This window comes from Chroicocephalus ridibundus, chromosome 8, assembly GCF_963924245.1.
Source record: "Chroicocephalus ridibundus chromosome 8, bChrRid1.1, whole genome shotgun sequence".
NCBI lineage: Eukaryota > Metazoa > Chordata > Aves > Charadriiformes > Laridae > Chroicocephalus > Chroicocephalus ridibundus.
In genome coordinates, this window is record NC_086291.1 from 45,837,219 (window position 1) to 45,851,697 (window position 14,479).

General features: G+C 39.8%; 2 protein-coding genes across 5 annotated transcripts in view; both read right to left on the reverse strand.

Moving 5' to 3' along the window:
• TXNDC11 (thioredoxin domain containing 11) overlaps nt 1-5,791 on the reverse strand; it is a 29,922-nt gene extending 24,131 nt beyond the window's left edge. The window contains exons 1-4 of one of the 3 annotated variants that reach the window (XM_063343297.1): nt 5,531-5,791; nt 1,525-1,599; nt 1,020-1,236; nt 201-298 (exon numbers count right to left, since the gene is read on the reverse strand). In XM_063343297.1, coding sequence (XP_063199367.1) covers nt 201-298; nt 1,020-1,236; nt 1,525-1,599; nt 5,531-5,676 — 536 coding nt within the window. In that variant the 5' untranslated portion in view covers nt 5,677-5,791. Of the gene's footprint in view, nt 1-200; nt 299-1,019; nt 1,237-1,524; nt 1,600-5,530 lie in introns of those variants that run through there. The other 2 variants (XM_063343298.1, XM_063343299.1) reach the window with 2 other exon arrangements.
• A 324-nt stretch (nt 5,792-6,115) lies between these two features.
• The window catches only part of ZC3H7A (zinc finger CCCH-type containing 7A), a 29,906-nt gene continuing 21,542 nt past the window's right edge, over nt 6,116-14,479 (reverse strand). The window contains exons 17-23 of one of the 2 annotated variants that reach the window (XM_063344023.1): nt 12,430-12,506; nt 11,749-11,882; nt 11,285-11,390; nt 10,680-10,788; nt 9,889-10,022; nt 9,375-9,538; nt 6,116-8,128 (exon numbers count right to left, since the gene is read on the reverse strand). In XM_063344023.1, the coding sequence (XP_063200093.1) occupies nt 7,939-8,128; nt 9,375-9,538; nt 9,889-10,022; nt 10,680-10,788; nt 11,285-11,390; nt 11,749-11,882; nt 12,430-12,506 (914 nt within the window). In that variant the 3' untranslated portion in view covers nt 6,116-7,938. Of the gene's footprint in view, nt 8,129-9,374; nt 9,539-9,888; nt 10,039-10,679; nt 10,789-11,284; nt 11,391-11,748; nt 11,883-12,429; nt 12,507-14,479 lie in introns of those variants that run through there. The other variant, XR_010072261.1, reaches the window with a different exon arrangement.

The following is a 14,479-nucleotide window of genomic DNA, read 5'->3' on the forward strand; positions in this document are numbered from 1 at the left end:
TTGTGCAGCATGTCATTTAACTGACATTTACAGTCCTTCTTGACACCTAAGTAGCGTACAGGATGAGCTTCACCCAGAATCTCCTCCTCTATGACTATTTACTATAGCCATAAATGTAACATTTTCAAAATGCAACATTTTATACAATCTGTTTCCCGAAACAACAATAAAAAGCCCAGACTGTAAGTATGAAATCTTACCTCCGATGGTATAAATGTATCACAGGAAAATAAAAGAAATGCTTCTGCTTCCTGCATTTCCCTTGGTTCCACCAGCAATTTACAGCCACAAACAGCACCTGCAAAGTAGGTAAAAATTCACAGCTAACAAAGTACACTACTGTGACCTTCTTTATGCAACGTGCATTTTTTCCAAGCCATTCCATCTGCTATTTTCAGTGTCTTTTCAACTCAGTGTTCCGTTTATGCTCCTCTTAATTCTCACAAGACTTTTGTTTGTTTGTTTATTACTTTGCAACAGCAATCCTTTCGGTTACTTCTCTTTCTAGTTTTTTAAGCTTCTTAATCTAAAGTCTTCAAATTTACTGACTTAGTCATAATTCATATTAATTACTTTTTCTGCAGAGTGTAGCTCAATGACCAGAGGTTTAGGACAGCTGTACCTGTGAAGTGTTCATATGTAACCAACTGCTACAAAGCAGTGTGATAGCTGCTATCTTATGTGATTATCAGTGTCTCCAAGGATCCTGGAACCGGAAGCAAACTCCCTGTAATTTCTGTCTGAAGGCAGGTGAATAAATCTGAGAACATTTTACCAGAAGAAATCTGTAGCGTTCCCCATTCAGGAGCAGAAATAACAGACAACTGAGCAGGAATCACAGATTTTCTCCATTTATTCTAATGCTCTGTATGTTAAATTAAAATTAAGAAAACTGGCTGGGCCTAAAATGCGAGCATTCAAGTCTTACTGGTTCCCATGGGATGAGAGAAATTAGCATCAGCTTGGAGATTAAAAAGCTGTCAGGTCGTGTTTAAGATTTGTATCTTCTCTGGAGTTACCTGGTCTGATAATCTGCTGGCCACATGTTCTATTTCTTCTCTTGCTGCAATGGACTGGCCGCACCACGGCGCATAGAAGAAATACAGCACGATTTCTGAATCCTGACGAAGGTGCTCTGCATAGTCTAATTGTCCACGAAAAAGATCAATGACTGGAGATCTTGTGGAGAAAAAATTCACTGGAAGCTTCGCTGGCATTGTTACATCTTTTGCTCGGCTGCAGGAAGGAAATTAAGAGTGGTTATTGAGACTGCACAGCAGTAGTTAAAAGAGTGCCCAAAGCCCTAATTTTTAGTCTTAGTAAAGATCATGCAATGACAAAACTTTAGAAATTGATGCAAATGACTACAACTTAGATTGTCTGAGTTAGTTTCATGAAATACCACAAAAATCTAAAGACCACCCTTAACAAGCTTTAGGAAGTCACGCTGTGATACCATGCACTATGTTTATGGGTATGTTAGCTCACACTCTTATTGCTGGTTGCTATAGAGCATAAAATTACCAGGAAGAGTGATTTCTTTGGATTTCTTCCCTGGCCTCATCCTCTTTTAACACTTGTACTTTAGGTAACAGGACCCTGATAAGAGAAGAGACACTGGTCATAAAGTTTTGTGATGTGATGTTCATATAAACAGAGACTAGGACCCTGCCTTACACTTTGCTTTAAAGTATTCTACATGTCTATTCTTTTATATTGTATTAGGAAAAAAATACGTAAATGTGTGTTAGTTTATTTTACTGATTAGAATAGGGACTGCAAACCGTTCAGGGCGTATTTTCTCTTCAATGTAAGGACAATATCAACAAATAGAGAGCCCCAATTTAAAGCGATTATGACAGATTTTCTTAAGAGAAATTAGTTTGACCAGTAATACCAAGAACATAAATCAAATACTCAGGAAACCATTTTCTAGCAACTAAACAATCCAGAACTTGTCATTTCCAAGGTGTTCAGAAGTTGTTATGGTATAAACTGCCTTAAATGCAAGTGAATGATCATATTATCTTTTTTATACTCTCTTAATTCTAAAATTTTCTGCTAGCTATATTTACACAAGAGCAAGTCAGGTTAAAAACTGGACCACACCACTGTAATGCTCAATTTTGCCACGGTTCCTTATGTGACAGGAAGTTTTAGGAAAGACTACGCATTCCTTTAACTTGTATCACAATAAAAAGCTAGCACAAAAATCTTTTTACCTGATATTTGATCTTTCTCAGGTTACAATTTTAGTAATTGTGATAAAATTATTGAGCCCTGAACACCGTCGAACTCATATGTTAAGCAACCTCCTAACAATACTGCCAGATTTTCAAACTTTACAATTATTCTGGTTTGTAAGTTGTTTTTACAATACAGACCCACAAAAGCCACAGCTCTTCTCTCATTTCCAGGTTACTAAGCATATACTTGAAGCTCAAGATTTAAGAATCACTCCAAGCATATTTTCTAAAAGTTATGGAAGTTCTTAATTAACATGTAAGAGACAGTATTTGCTTCAAAATCCAGAATTTTAAAAATATTAACTGGTCCCTCATGTTTCCAAATCATTGATTTTACTACTCGAACAATTATGTTTTCACACAGATGGCCAAAAATCTAGTTCCTTCTAGGGACCTTTGCTCCTTCCCTTCTCCCCCAGTCAGTAACCTCCCTCCCCAGTCCTTCAGCTCTTATGTCACCTCACAACCACCACCTCTGGTTCCCTCCTATTCCTGCACCGCACACTTATCCAAACTGCTTGTTGCTTCCCGTGATTTGTAACTGCTAGCCGGACAGGACACAACACTGACGTGCTACAGCTCTAACTCACAGGTCAGCACACACCCCCTGATTAGCTGCCAAAAGCAAAACACAGCAGCTAAGCGCTGATCTCACACTAACACATACTCCTTCAGGGACATTAACTAGAATTTCTCCTCTTTAAACAGTTTTAGCGAAAATGGACAACCTAAACGTGTTTAAAGCCTCTGCTTCCCCTACTGAATTAAACTGAAAGTGGACAATTGGTTCAAGAGTTGTGATGAGAAGGCAGACAGATGGATACAGAACATAACAGCATAAGCCTTAAAAATGAGATATGGAATTGGCTCCAAATTGCAAGGAAGTGTAGAACAGATCAACGGAAGCCCCATGACGTGAATGGGTCAGGAACTACATGGCTACTCTCAAATATGAAAAAAACTCTAGTAATTATTAAAACCCGAAACAATAAATCAATAGCAACCAGCTTATGTTGATTTGCTCAGTAGTGACTCCCTCTGCAATACCAAAGGCATAACAGAGTACTTTTACATAATTCCCAGGTTTACAAAGAGAATAGGGCTCTGATCCCCTAAAAATTACACAAGTATAAACTGAGGATTACATAATACACTATTATACAAACTTAATAATCACATATCGTTTATTAAAACACTTATTGTGTTATTTACCTGCACAGAGCCTATAAAAACTTAAACTCATTTCAACAGAACCACCTGGTAATAAAGGAAAGCACATGCAAGTGCCTGTAGGATCAGCAACCGCCTTTGACTGCAAGGTCCTTAGAGTGGGGTTGTCTCTAAAGACATTTGCATAGTGCCAGAAATAATTCAGGTTCGAAACCACAGGCTTTCCATAATAATACGTATTAGGTCAGGCTTCATTTGGCTATTCCTGGAGCCACTATGAACCCGCAAAACCTCACACCCCACTAACAGACTGCCTTGTAGTAAAGGAATTTTCCCTTTCCTTACTTTTTATCCATTGGTCTCGAAAGTTACATGTTGTAAGTGCAGTGGTAGTAACTGTACTCTGGTACTGAGATTTGCTTGCAAACCGTACTGATGTGTGGTGAGAAACTATATACTGTAGTCACAATTAACACATGCAATTAACTATCCTGCAAATTGCACACAGAATTTTTACGCTTGAATTTTCTATGTTTCTGAAAGCAACAGAACAGGGGATACAATTCTGATATTAGTTTGTGTATTTAACTACCCTCTGAAAAGTCAAAACCTTTCTAGAATCTGAACAGCCAAAACCCTTTAATCAAACTTCCTGTACAGAGTACAGGGTGGTGAGAAGCACATTCCAAGCACATTCCGTTTGTGAGCTTTCAAACACAGCTAGCAGTAAAATGAAAGAACATGCAGGTTTTAAATCAGAGAGGAGCGGGAATAAAACAGAAGTATCACTGTAAGTGTAAAAAAAAAATTACTCATTTAGTAATGGACGGTAAAACAGGGAGGTGGTTAAGTTCAGAAATCCTTCACCATACATTTTGTACCAGGGCAAGAGCTTTACACTTTCATCTAAATTATCTGGTCACTGTGAGATACAGACTACTGGAACAGAGGCACTGCTGCTCACAGAGCAACTCATTCCTAGACTTAAAATTCACCTGATTTAAATAATACACCCTCTGTGGACAGGGAAGAAATGAAGGCCTTAGTATTTTTCAGAAGTATTACCTGCAAATCAAGTATTTCTTGGAATGAAAATTTGTGAGATTCTGCAGAACAGGGAAGTAATCAGATCCTCATAGCCTTCTCCCACTCCCAAATGTGGTAGATGTTCTTAAGTTAATATAGTATGACTTGAAGCACCTAATAGTCACCTTGACCTAAAACCCATCCAAGACCACTCAGCTCCCAGTTCAGGCTCCAGAATGGAGCTGCCCAGCTGCAGCGCGTTTACCTGCCTCCCACGCACCACCCCACTCTCCCGCCCAGTCCCACGTACACCAGGATCTCTGCAAACAGGAACCACGGAGACTTTTGCAACGAAGGCAGTTCCAGCTCCCAAGAGGAGCCCCACCAGATTAGGGGAAAACAAAAAGAAAGCGCAGCATCCTTCGGTGGGAAGCAGGTGCAGGTAACGGGGGTGCCATGACACCAACATGAGCCAGAAGAGACCCGTTTCCCCCTACTTTGTAGCCCCACTGCCCGCAGCCGGCTGAGCGCGCTGAGGGAAGGGTCTCGGCCCCCTCAGTCCTTCTGGGGCAAAGCTGGGTACGAGCTGGACATGAAAAACAGCTTTCTCCACAAAGCACCTGTCCCTCAGGTGCGTGTGCGTTCGCGTGCCCACCGCCGCGCCCCCACACCCTCCGAGGAGGACACATACCTGTCTTAAAAATACTGCCGCTTCTTCCCCACCCCCGCGGCACCGCCGGGGCCTCCCGCCCTGCCCCGCCAGCCCCCGCCCGGCGCCGCTGGCTGGGCCCCGTGTCCCCCCACCGCTGCGCTGGCGGCGAGGCTCCCCCCGACAGGCGAAGGGCCGCGGTTGCCATGGGGATCGCATGCCGTCGGGACCGGACACGGACATCTTCCTCCCGGCCCCGGGAACGGCCGCTCCTGACGCCGCCCGGCCCCGCGCGGCGCCTCAGGGAGCCCGACCATAGAGCACAGGGAGACGCGCGGCCAGAGCGGGCACAGGGCGTCGCGCTCCAGGAGGGCCCCGGCGGCCGCTTCCCCTCGGCCGGGCCCCGCGTACCCCGATCCCGCCTGGCCTCCGCCATTACCTGCAGGTGACTTTGAGGGCGACGAGGAAGGCGCAGCCCAGCACGATGGCAGCGCCGCACAGCAGCTCGGGCCGCCGCGCCATCTGGGCGGCGCGAGGCCGCGGCCGAGGGGCAGCGGCGGGGCTGGAGCCGCCGCATAACGACATGGCCCCCGGCCGGGGCGGGGAGGGGCGCGGGCCACCGGGCCGCTCCCGCTCGCACACGTCTGCCCGCCGCCCGCCTGTCAGCCGCGCCGGGGCGGCACCCGCCGCCGCCGAACCCGCCGCCGCCACGTCGCGCCGCCCCGAGCAGGCGCAGAGCGGGGTGGGCCGCCCCCCCCCGAGGGAGGCCGCGGGGAGAGCGGGCCCGAGGGCCGCCGGCAGGCCTGGCTGCGTCCCGCGGCCTCAGGGAAAACGTGTTGAGAATTAATTCGTTCGCCTCCTGCTGCCTGTGCAGGACGTGGTTAAAATCCCCTTCACCAGGATCAGTGAGTAAATAATCGTAAATAAATCCTCCGCTTCTGGGAGGGCCGAGCCCCGCCGGCAGCCGCTCCCCGACAGGCCCCCTCTGCACTCATTAAAGACTTCACACCGTCCTTACAGAACAAGGATTTCATGTTTAGTTTTGTCTAGAATTACTTCCAAGAATTTACAGAGCACTTACATTGAACAATGAAAGCATAAAATCCAGAAAACAATTCAGGAAGGCACACAATACAATCAGGTTTTGTCACAGAAATAACAGTGTCCATAGTACTCTATTTCAAGCTGTTTATTACAAACAAGGTAAAAAATTAGCATTGCAGCAGGTGGTATTTCAAGCCCCAAGCTAATTTTGTATGTTTACTGTACATAGTATTCAAACACACTTCAGCCCAGCCCCTCAGGAACAGCCACTGCGCAAGTGCCCCCATGGCTGAAGCTGTCGGTTTAATATTCATTGTGCTTTTCTTTCCGTGAAGTGAAAGGGACACAGCATCCAAGCTTGTCATGTGTGCGGGTACCACTGAACTTTGGTTCAACACTCTTTCCATACACACTACATGGCCAATGACTACATTCAAACTACAGAAGTCATTCTTTAAAGCTCTTCTAATTATATACGGTCGTCCAATAACAGAGAAAAATAATCTCAAGAGGAAGAAGTCATGGTCGGGGGGGGAAAAAAAGAAACCTAGCTTTAGCAATTTTGAATAGATGACTGAAAGAAGCTTAGTTTAAAAATAAATAACAAAAAAAAAAAGTGAATACACAAAGAAAACTGAAAGAACCAGCTGTAGAGAAGCCGAAATGCAACAGAAGCTCCAGCGACTGTAAAGCCCAAAAGCTCACCAGTTAGAAGTCACCTCTGCCCATGAATGCTGTTCTATTTCCTGGAGGAAATGGAATTTGAAGTACCACCCGCCTCGCAGCTGAGGTGGTGGTTCATGCCCAAATCAAAAGGCTAAAAACACGTCCCAGCACCACATAACTCCAAAATGCTTGTCTACTTCGCAAGTTAGTTGGCCATTTTTGTTATTTTAGTGATGCAATGAGCTAATGACAATACAGAAAACTGCAAACAAGCATCTGGAGACACAAATACCAACTTCTTAAATTTTTACCTACAGGTGCTCAAGCTTTTGCTAATAGGCAAATCATTGTTTATTTTTTACAAAATCTCAATCCTGAGAGGCTACATGCAGAAAACAGCTTTGTGTAAAGTTCTCTTTATTACAGGCAACATTAGTCCATACAATAGTACACAATACTGACATACAAGTGTAATCTTTCAAAATCATCATTTAAACAGCAAAGACCAAGAAACATAATTTTAACTACTTCATTTTCAAAAATTAATACATTTTTTCCTCCCAAGATCCTTTTTCAGTAAATTATATTGAAACATACAAATAGAGAAAAAATACCCATTCAACATATATTGTAGTTAAATGGTTATTTTGTTTAAAATCTTTAATAAGAAAATCCTTTTTAGCAACCTACATATAGATAAGTAGCAAACTTTGTTTTAAACAAATCCTCTCCATTAAAAGATCTGAAGAATTTTCATCCATCATTTTCTCCTTAGCCCATAACACTCTGTTTTGTAATACCTCGATACCTTGAAGTTTTTCAACTGAAGGACTGATACTAGGGGGCTTCCTAGACATTATAATCTCTCTTCCCCCCCTTCTATTTCCTAACGTTCTGTCCAACAGAAGGTGAATAAGCACGTAATACTTCAGATTTTTTTTAACCACCACTCTGTTTCATGAGAGCACAGACAGGTCTGCTCAATCCCCCTAAATCTACTATATTTTGCTGTTCAGGAGGAACAATATATGCCAATAAAAGCAGAAAACCTGCAGCTTTTCTGTCACATGCTTTTGATTATTGTCAAATTTTCTGGTTTATGCTTCCAGCTGATAAGATGTATGTGTCATCTCAGTATTAGTTTAAATCTTTAAACAAAAAACTATATTTTCCAAAGTCATTATCACTGGGAGCAATCAAGTGGTCTTTTCTTGCTTTGCTGAGCTTCATTCTTAAAACTTGTCTTCGTTCTTCCCACTCATGGAGTTCAGCGTTTCCATGGGCAAATTTACAGTTGTTTCCTTCAGTGCAAGTACCAGCCATATATCTGTTAAGACACATTTCAAATAGTGTTTTCATAGAATTATCATGATCACTGTTGTATCTAGGTACTTTCTTCTGGTCATGTTTTTTAAAGACATTAACTCTTGTTTAGCATTTGATTATATTTTCCTTTCCCAGCTGCCAAGTATTTACAGAGGACAAGAGATGGCACTCTCTGCTCTTCATGCTCCTACTTTACTGAGTCATTTCATGCTTGAAACCTTTAATTTCATCAGGTAAATTAATACCGTATCATTTAACTTACTAAGCTAAAGAACTACAATTGTTAAAAATATCTGATTATTTAATTACCCTTTGTTAACTGCATTTGGTTTTTAAGTACTCAGTATAACTTAATCTATTTTATCATAGGATTTTTGTATTAAGTTATAAGCATGCCAGTTTGCATTCACTTTATATTGCATATACGAGGTCTGTTAGTGCTCAAAACATCAAATACATTTAGAATGTTACTTAAAAATTTAGTGAAGGGGGCACATAAGCTTCCATCCAAAGACTCAAACAAAAAATAAGTTGGTTTTTATGCTATGCAATTTCTCAAGATCTCTAACACATTCAAAATCTTTTATTTGAAATGGAGTGATAAAGATATCCGTACCAGCAAATTGAATCTTTAACTCCAGAATGCAGATTCCAAAATTTTTAGCCTTCCAAGAAGATTCCAACAGTGGAAAGAACTTTCAACAGATTTACAAAAAAGTCTACTGCAGTCCGGTAAACAGGCTGCATTTAAGAATTAATAGGAGCAGCAAAACATACAACCAATGCTGGGGAAAACCAACAGGTCTCAGAAGTTCTCTTACACGCTTTCATAAACAATTTCCAGTAACAAATACAGATTTGTTTTGATGCTAACAGCATTTTTACTTGCCTTAAAGCTCCAATGTCACTGTCCAGCTAGGTACGGCTCTTGTGTTCCACAGGTAATTAATATGCAGGCGCCTAATTAAACTTGTAATACCAACAATATTTTTTGCACCTGCCATAAACTTGCAACCTCTTATTAACATCAAATGAGCAATTCATTTGATTCCACAATCAGGCACCTTGTCACTCCCCGAGTTCTAAAACTACGTGTTAAAATACTGTTAATTACTTAATTTCTTGTTGAAAGATGTATGCAAAGCAAGAAATACTAGAAACAACGTATGTCAAAACTAATAATCACCTTAATTATTTACACTATGAACTGTAATTTTTTCAGCATTTTTGACATCTTAAACACATACCTATCACAAATGCTAAAATATCCGGTTGGAAAGCGATACTGCCAGCAGTTTTGATCGTCCTCAGTGTGGAAAACCTTCTCTTTATGCTTTTCAGAAGAAATGTGACCCTGCCATTGCTTCTCACTATTACAGTTCTTCCCACACATCCAACAGTGAAAATCCACCTGTTTTACAGGGAATTTGAAAACAAAACATTAAGAATTCAGTACTGTAAGCAAAGAACTGCTCCCAATACATTTTGAATGTTTTCTTTATGTTATCCTGTAAATTGTTGTTTATCTAATCAGATATAGCTATTTAAATAATCACCTTAAGTTTATGATCTCCACTGTCTTTAGAGGATTCAGAATAACTGCTTTACAAGTGTCAGTTAAAGTTTGCATTTAGTGTAGCTAGCTATGATCTAAGAAAGCACCAAGAAAGTAAGGACGACAATGTATGTTACTGACTGGGGGGGATGACACTACAAAAACCCCACATGTGTGAACTTAGAATTATACCACTGATTACTTACTGTAACTTCAGCGTAGTCAGTTGGCATGTGAATTTGCTTCCCATTTTCTTTGTTTGCCTGAGCAGCTGTATCATCTCCTTTTTCTGGCTTTTGACTTTTTAGCCATATGTCATACAACTGCTCCAAGTCTTGAACTAATGAGAGCAGAAGCTAAAATAAGTAATTAGCAATTAAGGCAAGAGTTTGAGAATACTAGATAAATGACTGAGTTTGCAAGCATAATTTAGTCCCACCTATTGTAAGAAGAAAAAAGGAAGGACGCAATGTAGACAGTTACACAGTTTAGAGATAAGAGCCAAGTGCAGTTATCAATCTCTGGCTACTTACCAAGAGCCATTTCTCCCTATCTAGGGGAAAGTAAGGTGTTACACATTTCTGAGCAGACACCCAAAGTACAGATAACAACTATGCCACTGCGTATCAATATCTGAATTTGGAAGTACTAATTATAAAGTGTGCTACAATTTGGGGTAAATTTAGTCAGCTTTCTTGCAGACCATGATATTATCATTCACAGACAGTGCATAGTAATTCCCAGTAAATACGCTGAGGGAGGGGGGGAAATTCTTCTGCAAATAGCTTGCCCCCAGTATGTTGGTAACAGAATCCTAGTGTGTGCACATGGCAATACAGAGTATAAGTACCAAATAATATTGCTGCATGGATCAATATACTATTTCTAAGATCTAAAAAATTGACACAAACTACTTTATTGTTAAAAAGTAACTGAGGAACAAGAATGAAAAGCAGAACAGTTCAATTTACAACGTTAGGTTTACTCTTCTACTTACTGCTGTTCTCCTTCATATAGGTCCACATTTCTCTTTCCTCGGGACTGTGAGCAAAAGAGCAGTTTCCATCATACTGACATTTCTTGCCTGAAGCAATATGATTGCACAACTAGAACGTGAATTAAAAAAATATCCTTATGAATATAAAGTAAAATGGACGATAGTAGAAAATAGGGGTTTTTTCAGTCTTGGCTAGTGTTTCCCCTCCCAATCAGACATTTATATCACATGAAAAATAAAATCATGTTTATTTTATAAAAAGCTTATATATTGTAGTTAGAAAAAGCAAACTGCTGGAAGCAAGTATTATGACTGCTTTTTGCCTCCTACCAGATTACCAGAGCACAGATATATTTCTGAAATATTTATTTGAAATAGTAAGAACTCAGTTAAATCACTTAAAAAGTTATTAACTTCCACTGATAAGAAAGGGTTTCAGTAATAACATGTGAGATCAGTGCTTTTCTAAGGCTGAGCTCTGTAGAAACACTATTAACATATTCCCAACTCCCATGGGAATTTCTGCAGAGCTGATGAAACCAGCCCAATTGCCAGTATAGTTACACCATTTTCTTAACTAAAACATTAGTTTTGGGTTAACATACATCAAATTGCAGAGGCACTTGTTTCTTTGCGGGAAGAGGACGAATGGTCATCCACTTCTTACGTTCATTAGACATGACTAGCACCACACGGCGATCTTTGGTCCATCTGAAAAACAGATGCATTCAATGAAAGAAAATACTCTTCATAAAAGACACACCGTGTACACAGAAGAACCAGGAAAGCTCAGAAGCGTTCCTTATAAGGCTTTCACCATATATTTGAGACTTAACTAAATTCTACTGAAACTTTACCATAACAATCAAAAAAAACCCAAAACCAAAAAACACCAAAGTATTTCTCATTACCAATTACTAACATATTACAAAGAGATGACTGTGTTCTGCTTCGATATGTTTTTTTAAACTCCTCGTATGACCTTTATGAAGCAGTAACAAAGTTTCCCAACAGAGGTTTTAAATGGCTGGCAAAGTGGTAAAATCTTCCACTGTTTGGTATTACTTACGGGTGTCTTGCCTTTGCACTACAGTATTTTTTGTTTCTGTCTGGCTCATTAACTTGACCGTTTCTCCAGCACTGACCACAAACAAACTTCATCTTCAAATTAAGTGATCCATATTTCATTTGGTTTCCAAGGATCTTAAGGCAAAAAAAATAACAACAACAATAAAAGGTATTTTGTATCTGCAAAAAAATCCATACATAATTATTAATTACCCCCCTACGCTAAAAGTTTGCGACACACATCCGGAAGCAGATGTTACACTGCATGCCTTGTAATAGTTTAGCTTGTAATTTCAAACTAGACTTTTCTTAACAAATGCATTTTTATTTAACTTATTTCTGATTTAGGTACATGTACCCAGAAGCTACGATAAGATATACAAACTAAACACATAACAGTCCTACCTATTGGAAAGAAAATTAATTGCCCTATGGCAGCCGACTTTGAAATTATACTTAGGCTTTATGTTCCGTCTATGACAGAATAAGCAAAGCAAAAAACGAATTGCAAAGCAGGCACTGTATGGTAAATGGAGCAAGCCGAAGAAAGCCTACAGTGAAAGAGATAATTTGAAGAAGACATTAAAAAAGTAATTTCTAAAATAAGTTACATTATACACTGACATAGAAAAAGAATTATCAAAGTCACCGCAGAATTAGTTTAATGGAAAAATGAAAATACCTGTGATCCATGTGCACTAGCTTCCATGTTCTGCCAGTATTTCTTTGATTCTTGAACAATAGTATCATGTGAAATACCTGTAAAGGAAGGGAAAAACTTCTTGAGCACTTATGACTTTGTAGAATTCCGGACATGCTCAAACTGGAATGCTACTGAAGCCCCAAAGCTTTTGTCTATTTTTCTTTTTATATATTGCATACATATACATGCACTCATGGGTGTGGATATACACTTACATCCACATATATACACACTTAAGAATTTTGTGAGGGCCTCCAAAACAGAAATACTGTATACATCATCACACTGGAAAGCAAACAGAAAAGTTTCTTAAATTACAGATTGCTCAAATAAGTTAAGATGCATCTTCAAGTATTTATTTAAACATAATGTACTAAACCTCTATCCAAAATGCAAGCTGACAGACACTAGATTGCCCCTGCCTTCTTTACAAAGTTTTTAGACAAGGTCTGTTAATTACGTTTTGTTTCAGAAAAAAAAAATATCTTATAAATACTTTGACTAATGTTACCATCAGAGATATACATTGTTCACACACACTGTAATATTTACTGCTCTAATTTCACACAAGCACAGACTATCCTTTGTGTCTGGACTGGAGGGTTGGTAAAATGTTTCTTTCCCAAGGCAGCGTTCCTTTACTTCCCACACCTTACATTCAGAAGAGGAACCTCATTCAAAGAGCAAAGGCTGAGCTTTGACTGACTTTAGTGAAGCATGAGGGCAGCAGGAACACATCATAAAATAAAAAATATGCCTTCTGTGGAAAAATCAAGTTTCTCGGACAACCCAACCCTTACTTCAAAATAGAAATTATACGGTAAGTATTTGCTATCCTTGGCTTTGTAGGGGCAGCTGGTAAGAAAATAACTGTGTTACTTTCACACAGAAGCTTCTAAAGGCTCATCCCAGGAGAGAGAACAGGAAATCAGCAAAGTCTCTATTTGACTTTCTTCCTCCAAAATTTTCAGGTCAATGTGACATCTTGTGTCAGAATGCCCGTATGAGAATCTAGCTAGAAAGCTGAAGCAACAAGGAGCTTCTTCAAAAAAAACGGGACGGGTGAGGATAAATCACAGACATAAAGGGGCAATAACGCCAGAAACACTGCAACACATTGGGATTGCCACATTTCCCTTTTTCCTCCGTGCATTGCCATGATCCAACACAGTTACTTAAATATGTAAAGTACTGCTGTCATGCAGAGCAAGATAGGAAGAATGAGCAACTGTTATGTGGTACAAATTATTTCCTGCTAACAGTTTAAATGCTTTTTTTAAAAAAAAAAAAAAAAAAAAAAACAAAACACCATGTAAGTCACAGAGAGTTTGGAACTCATGACCAAGGAATGGGCTGTAAGTACAGACACATGCAATTCAAAAGCTATAATCTAGAAACGAAGTAATAAGATTTGTTATCCTCAAAGAAGACAACAAAAACAAGCCAGATCAACAAAATCAGTCAAAATGTCCTGCGTGAGCAAGAACAGAATAATAGTTAAGTTTTAGCAACACATACACTAATGAGAGACAGAGTAGTGAACTGCAAAGATTTGTCTTCTGGCTCAATATATAAAAATATCAGAGTGCCAGTAAGCTAAAAGAAAGGTTCGACTGGGAAAAACCTTGACTCTTGTACTGGGGGACAGAGGGAAACAACGGCATAAATATTTCAAGCTTTTCTTTCAGTGCCCTGTGAAAAAGAAATCTGATCAGGATCTTTCAAACTTTGAAGGTTTAAAAATAAAAAGTTTGACTTGAATTTAATATCGGCTCAAGACTTCTAGTTTTATTCAAGAAAAAAAATCTGATCATAATTAGCAGTTTTGAACAGTTTTTATTATCAAAAACTTCCTAATTTTGGAATAGCTAGTAGCCTACTCAACACTCCTTATCGTATTTACATTACTGTTTATTGACTATGCTGTACGAAAAATTACAGCAAATTCTAAGTTAATGCACTGATCCCAAATTGCTAATTTCAGAAGGGAGTAGAGACAAGGAAGAAGTGGCATCACAACAAAGAGTAA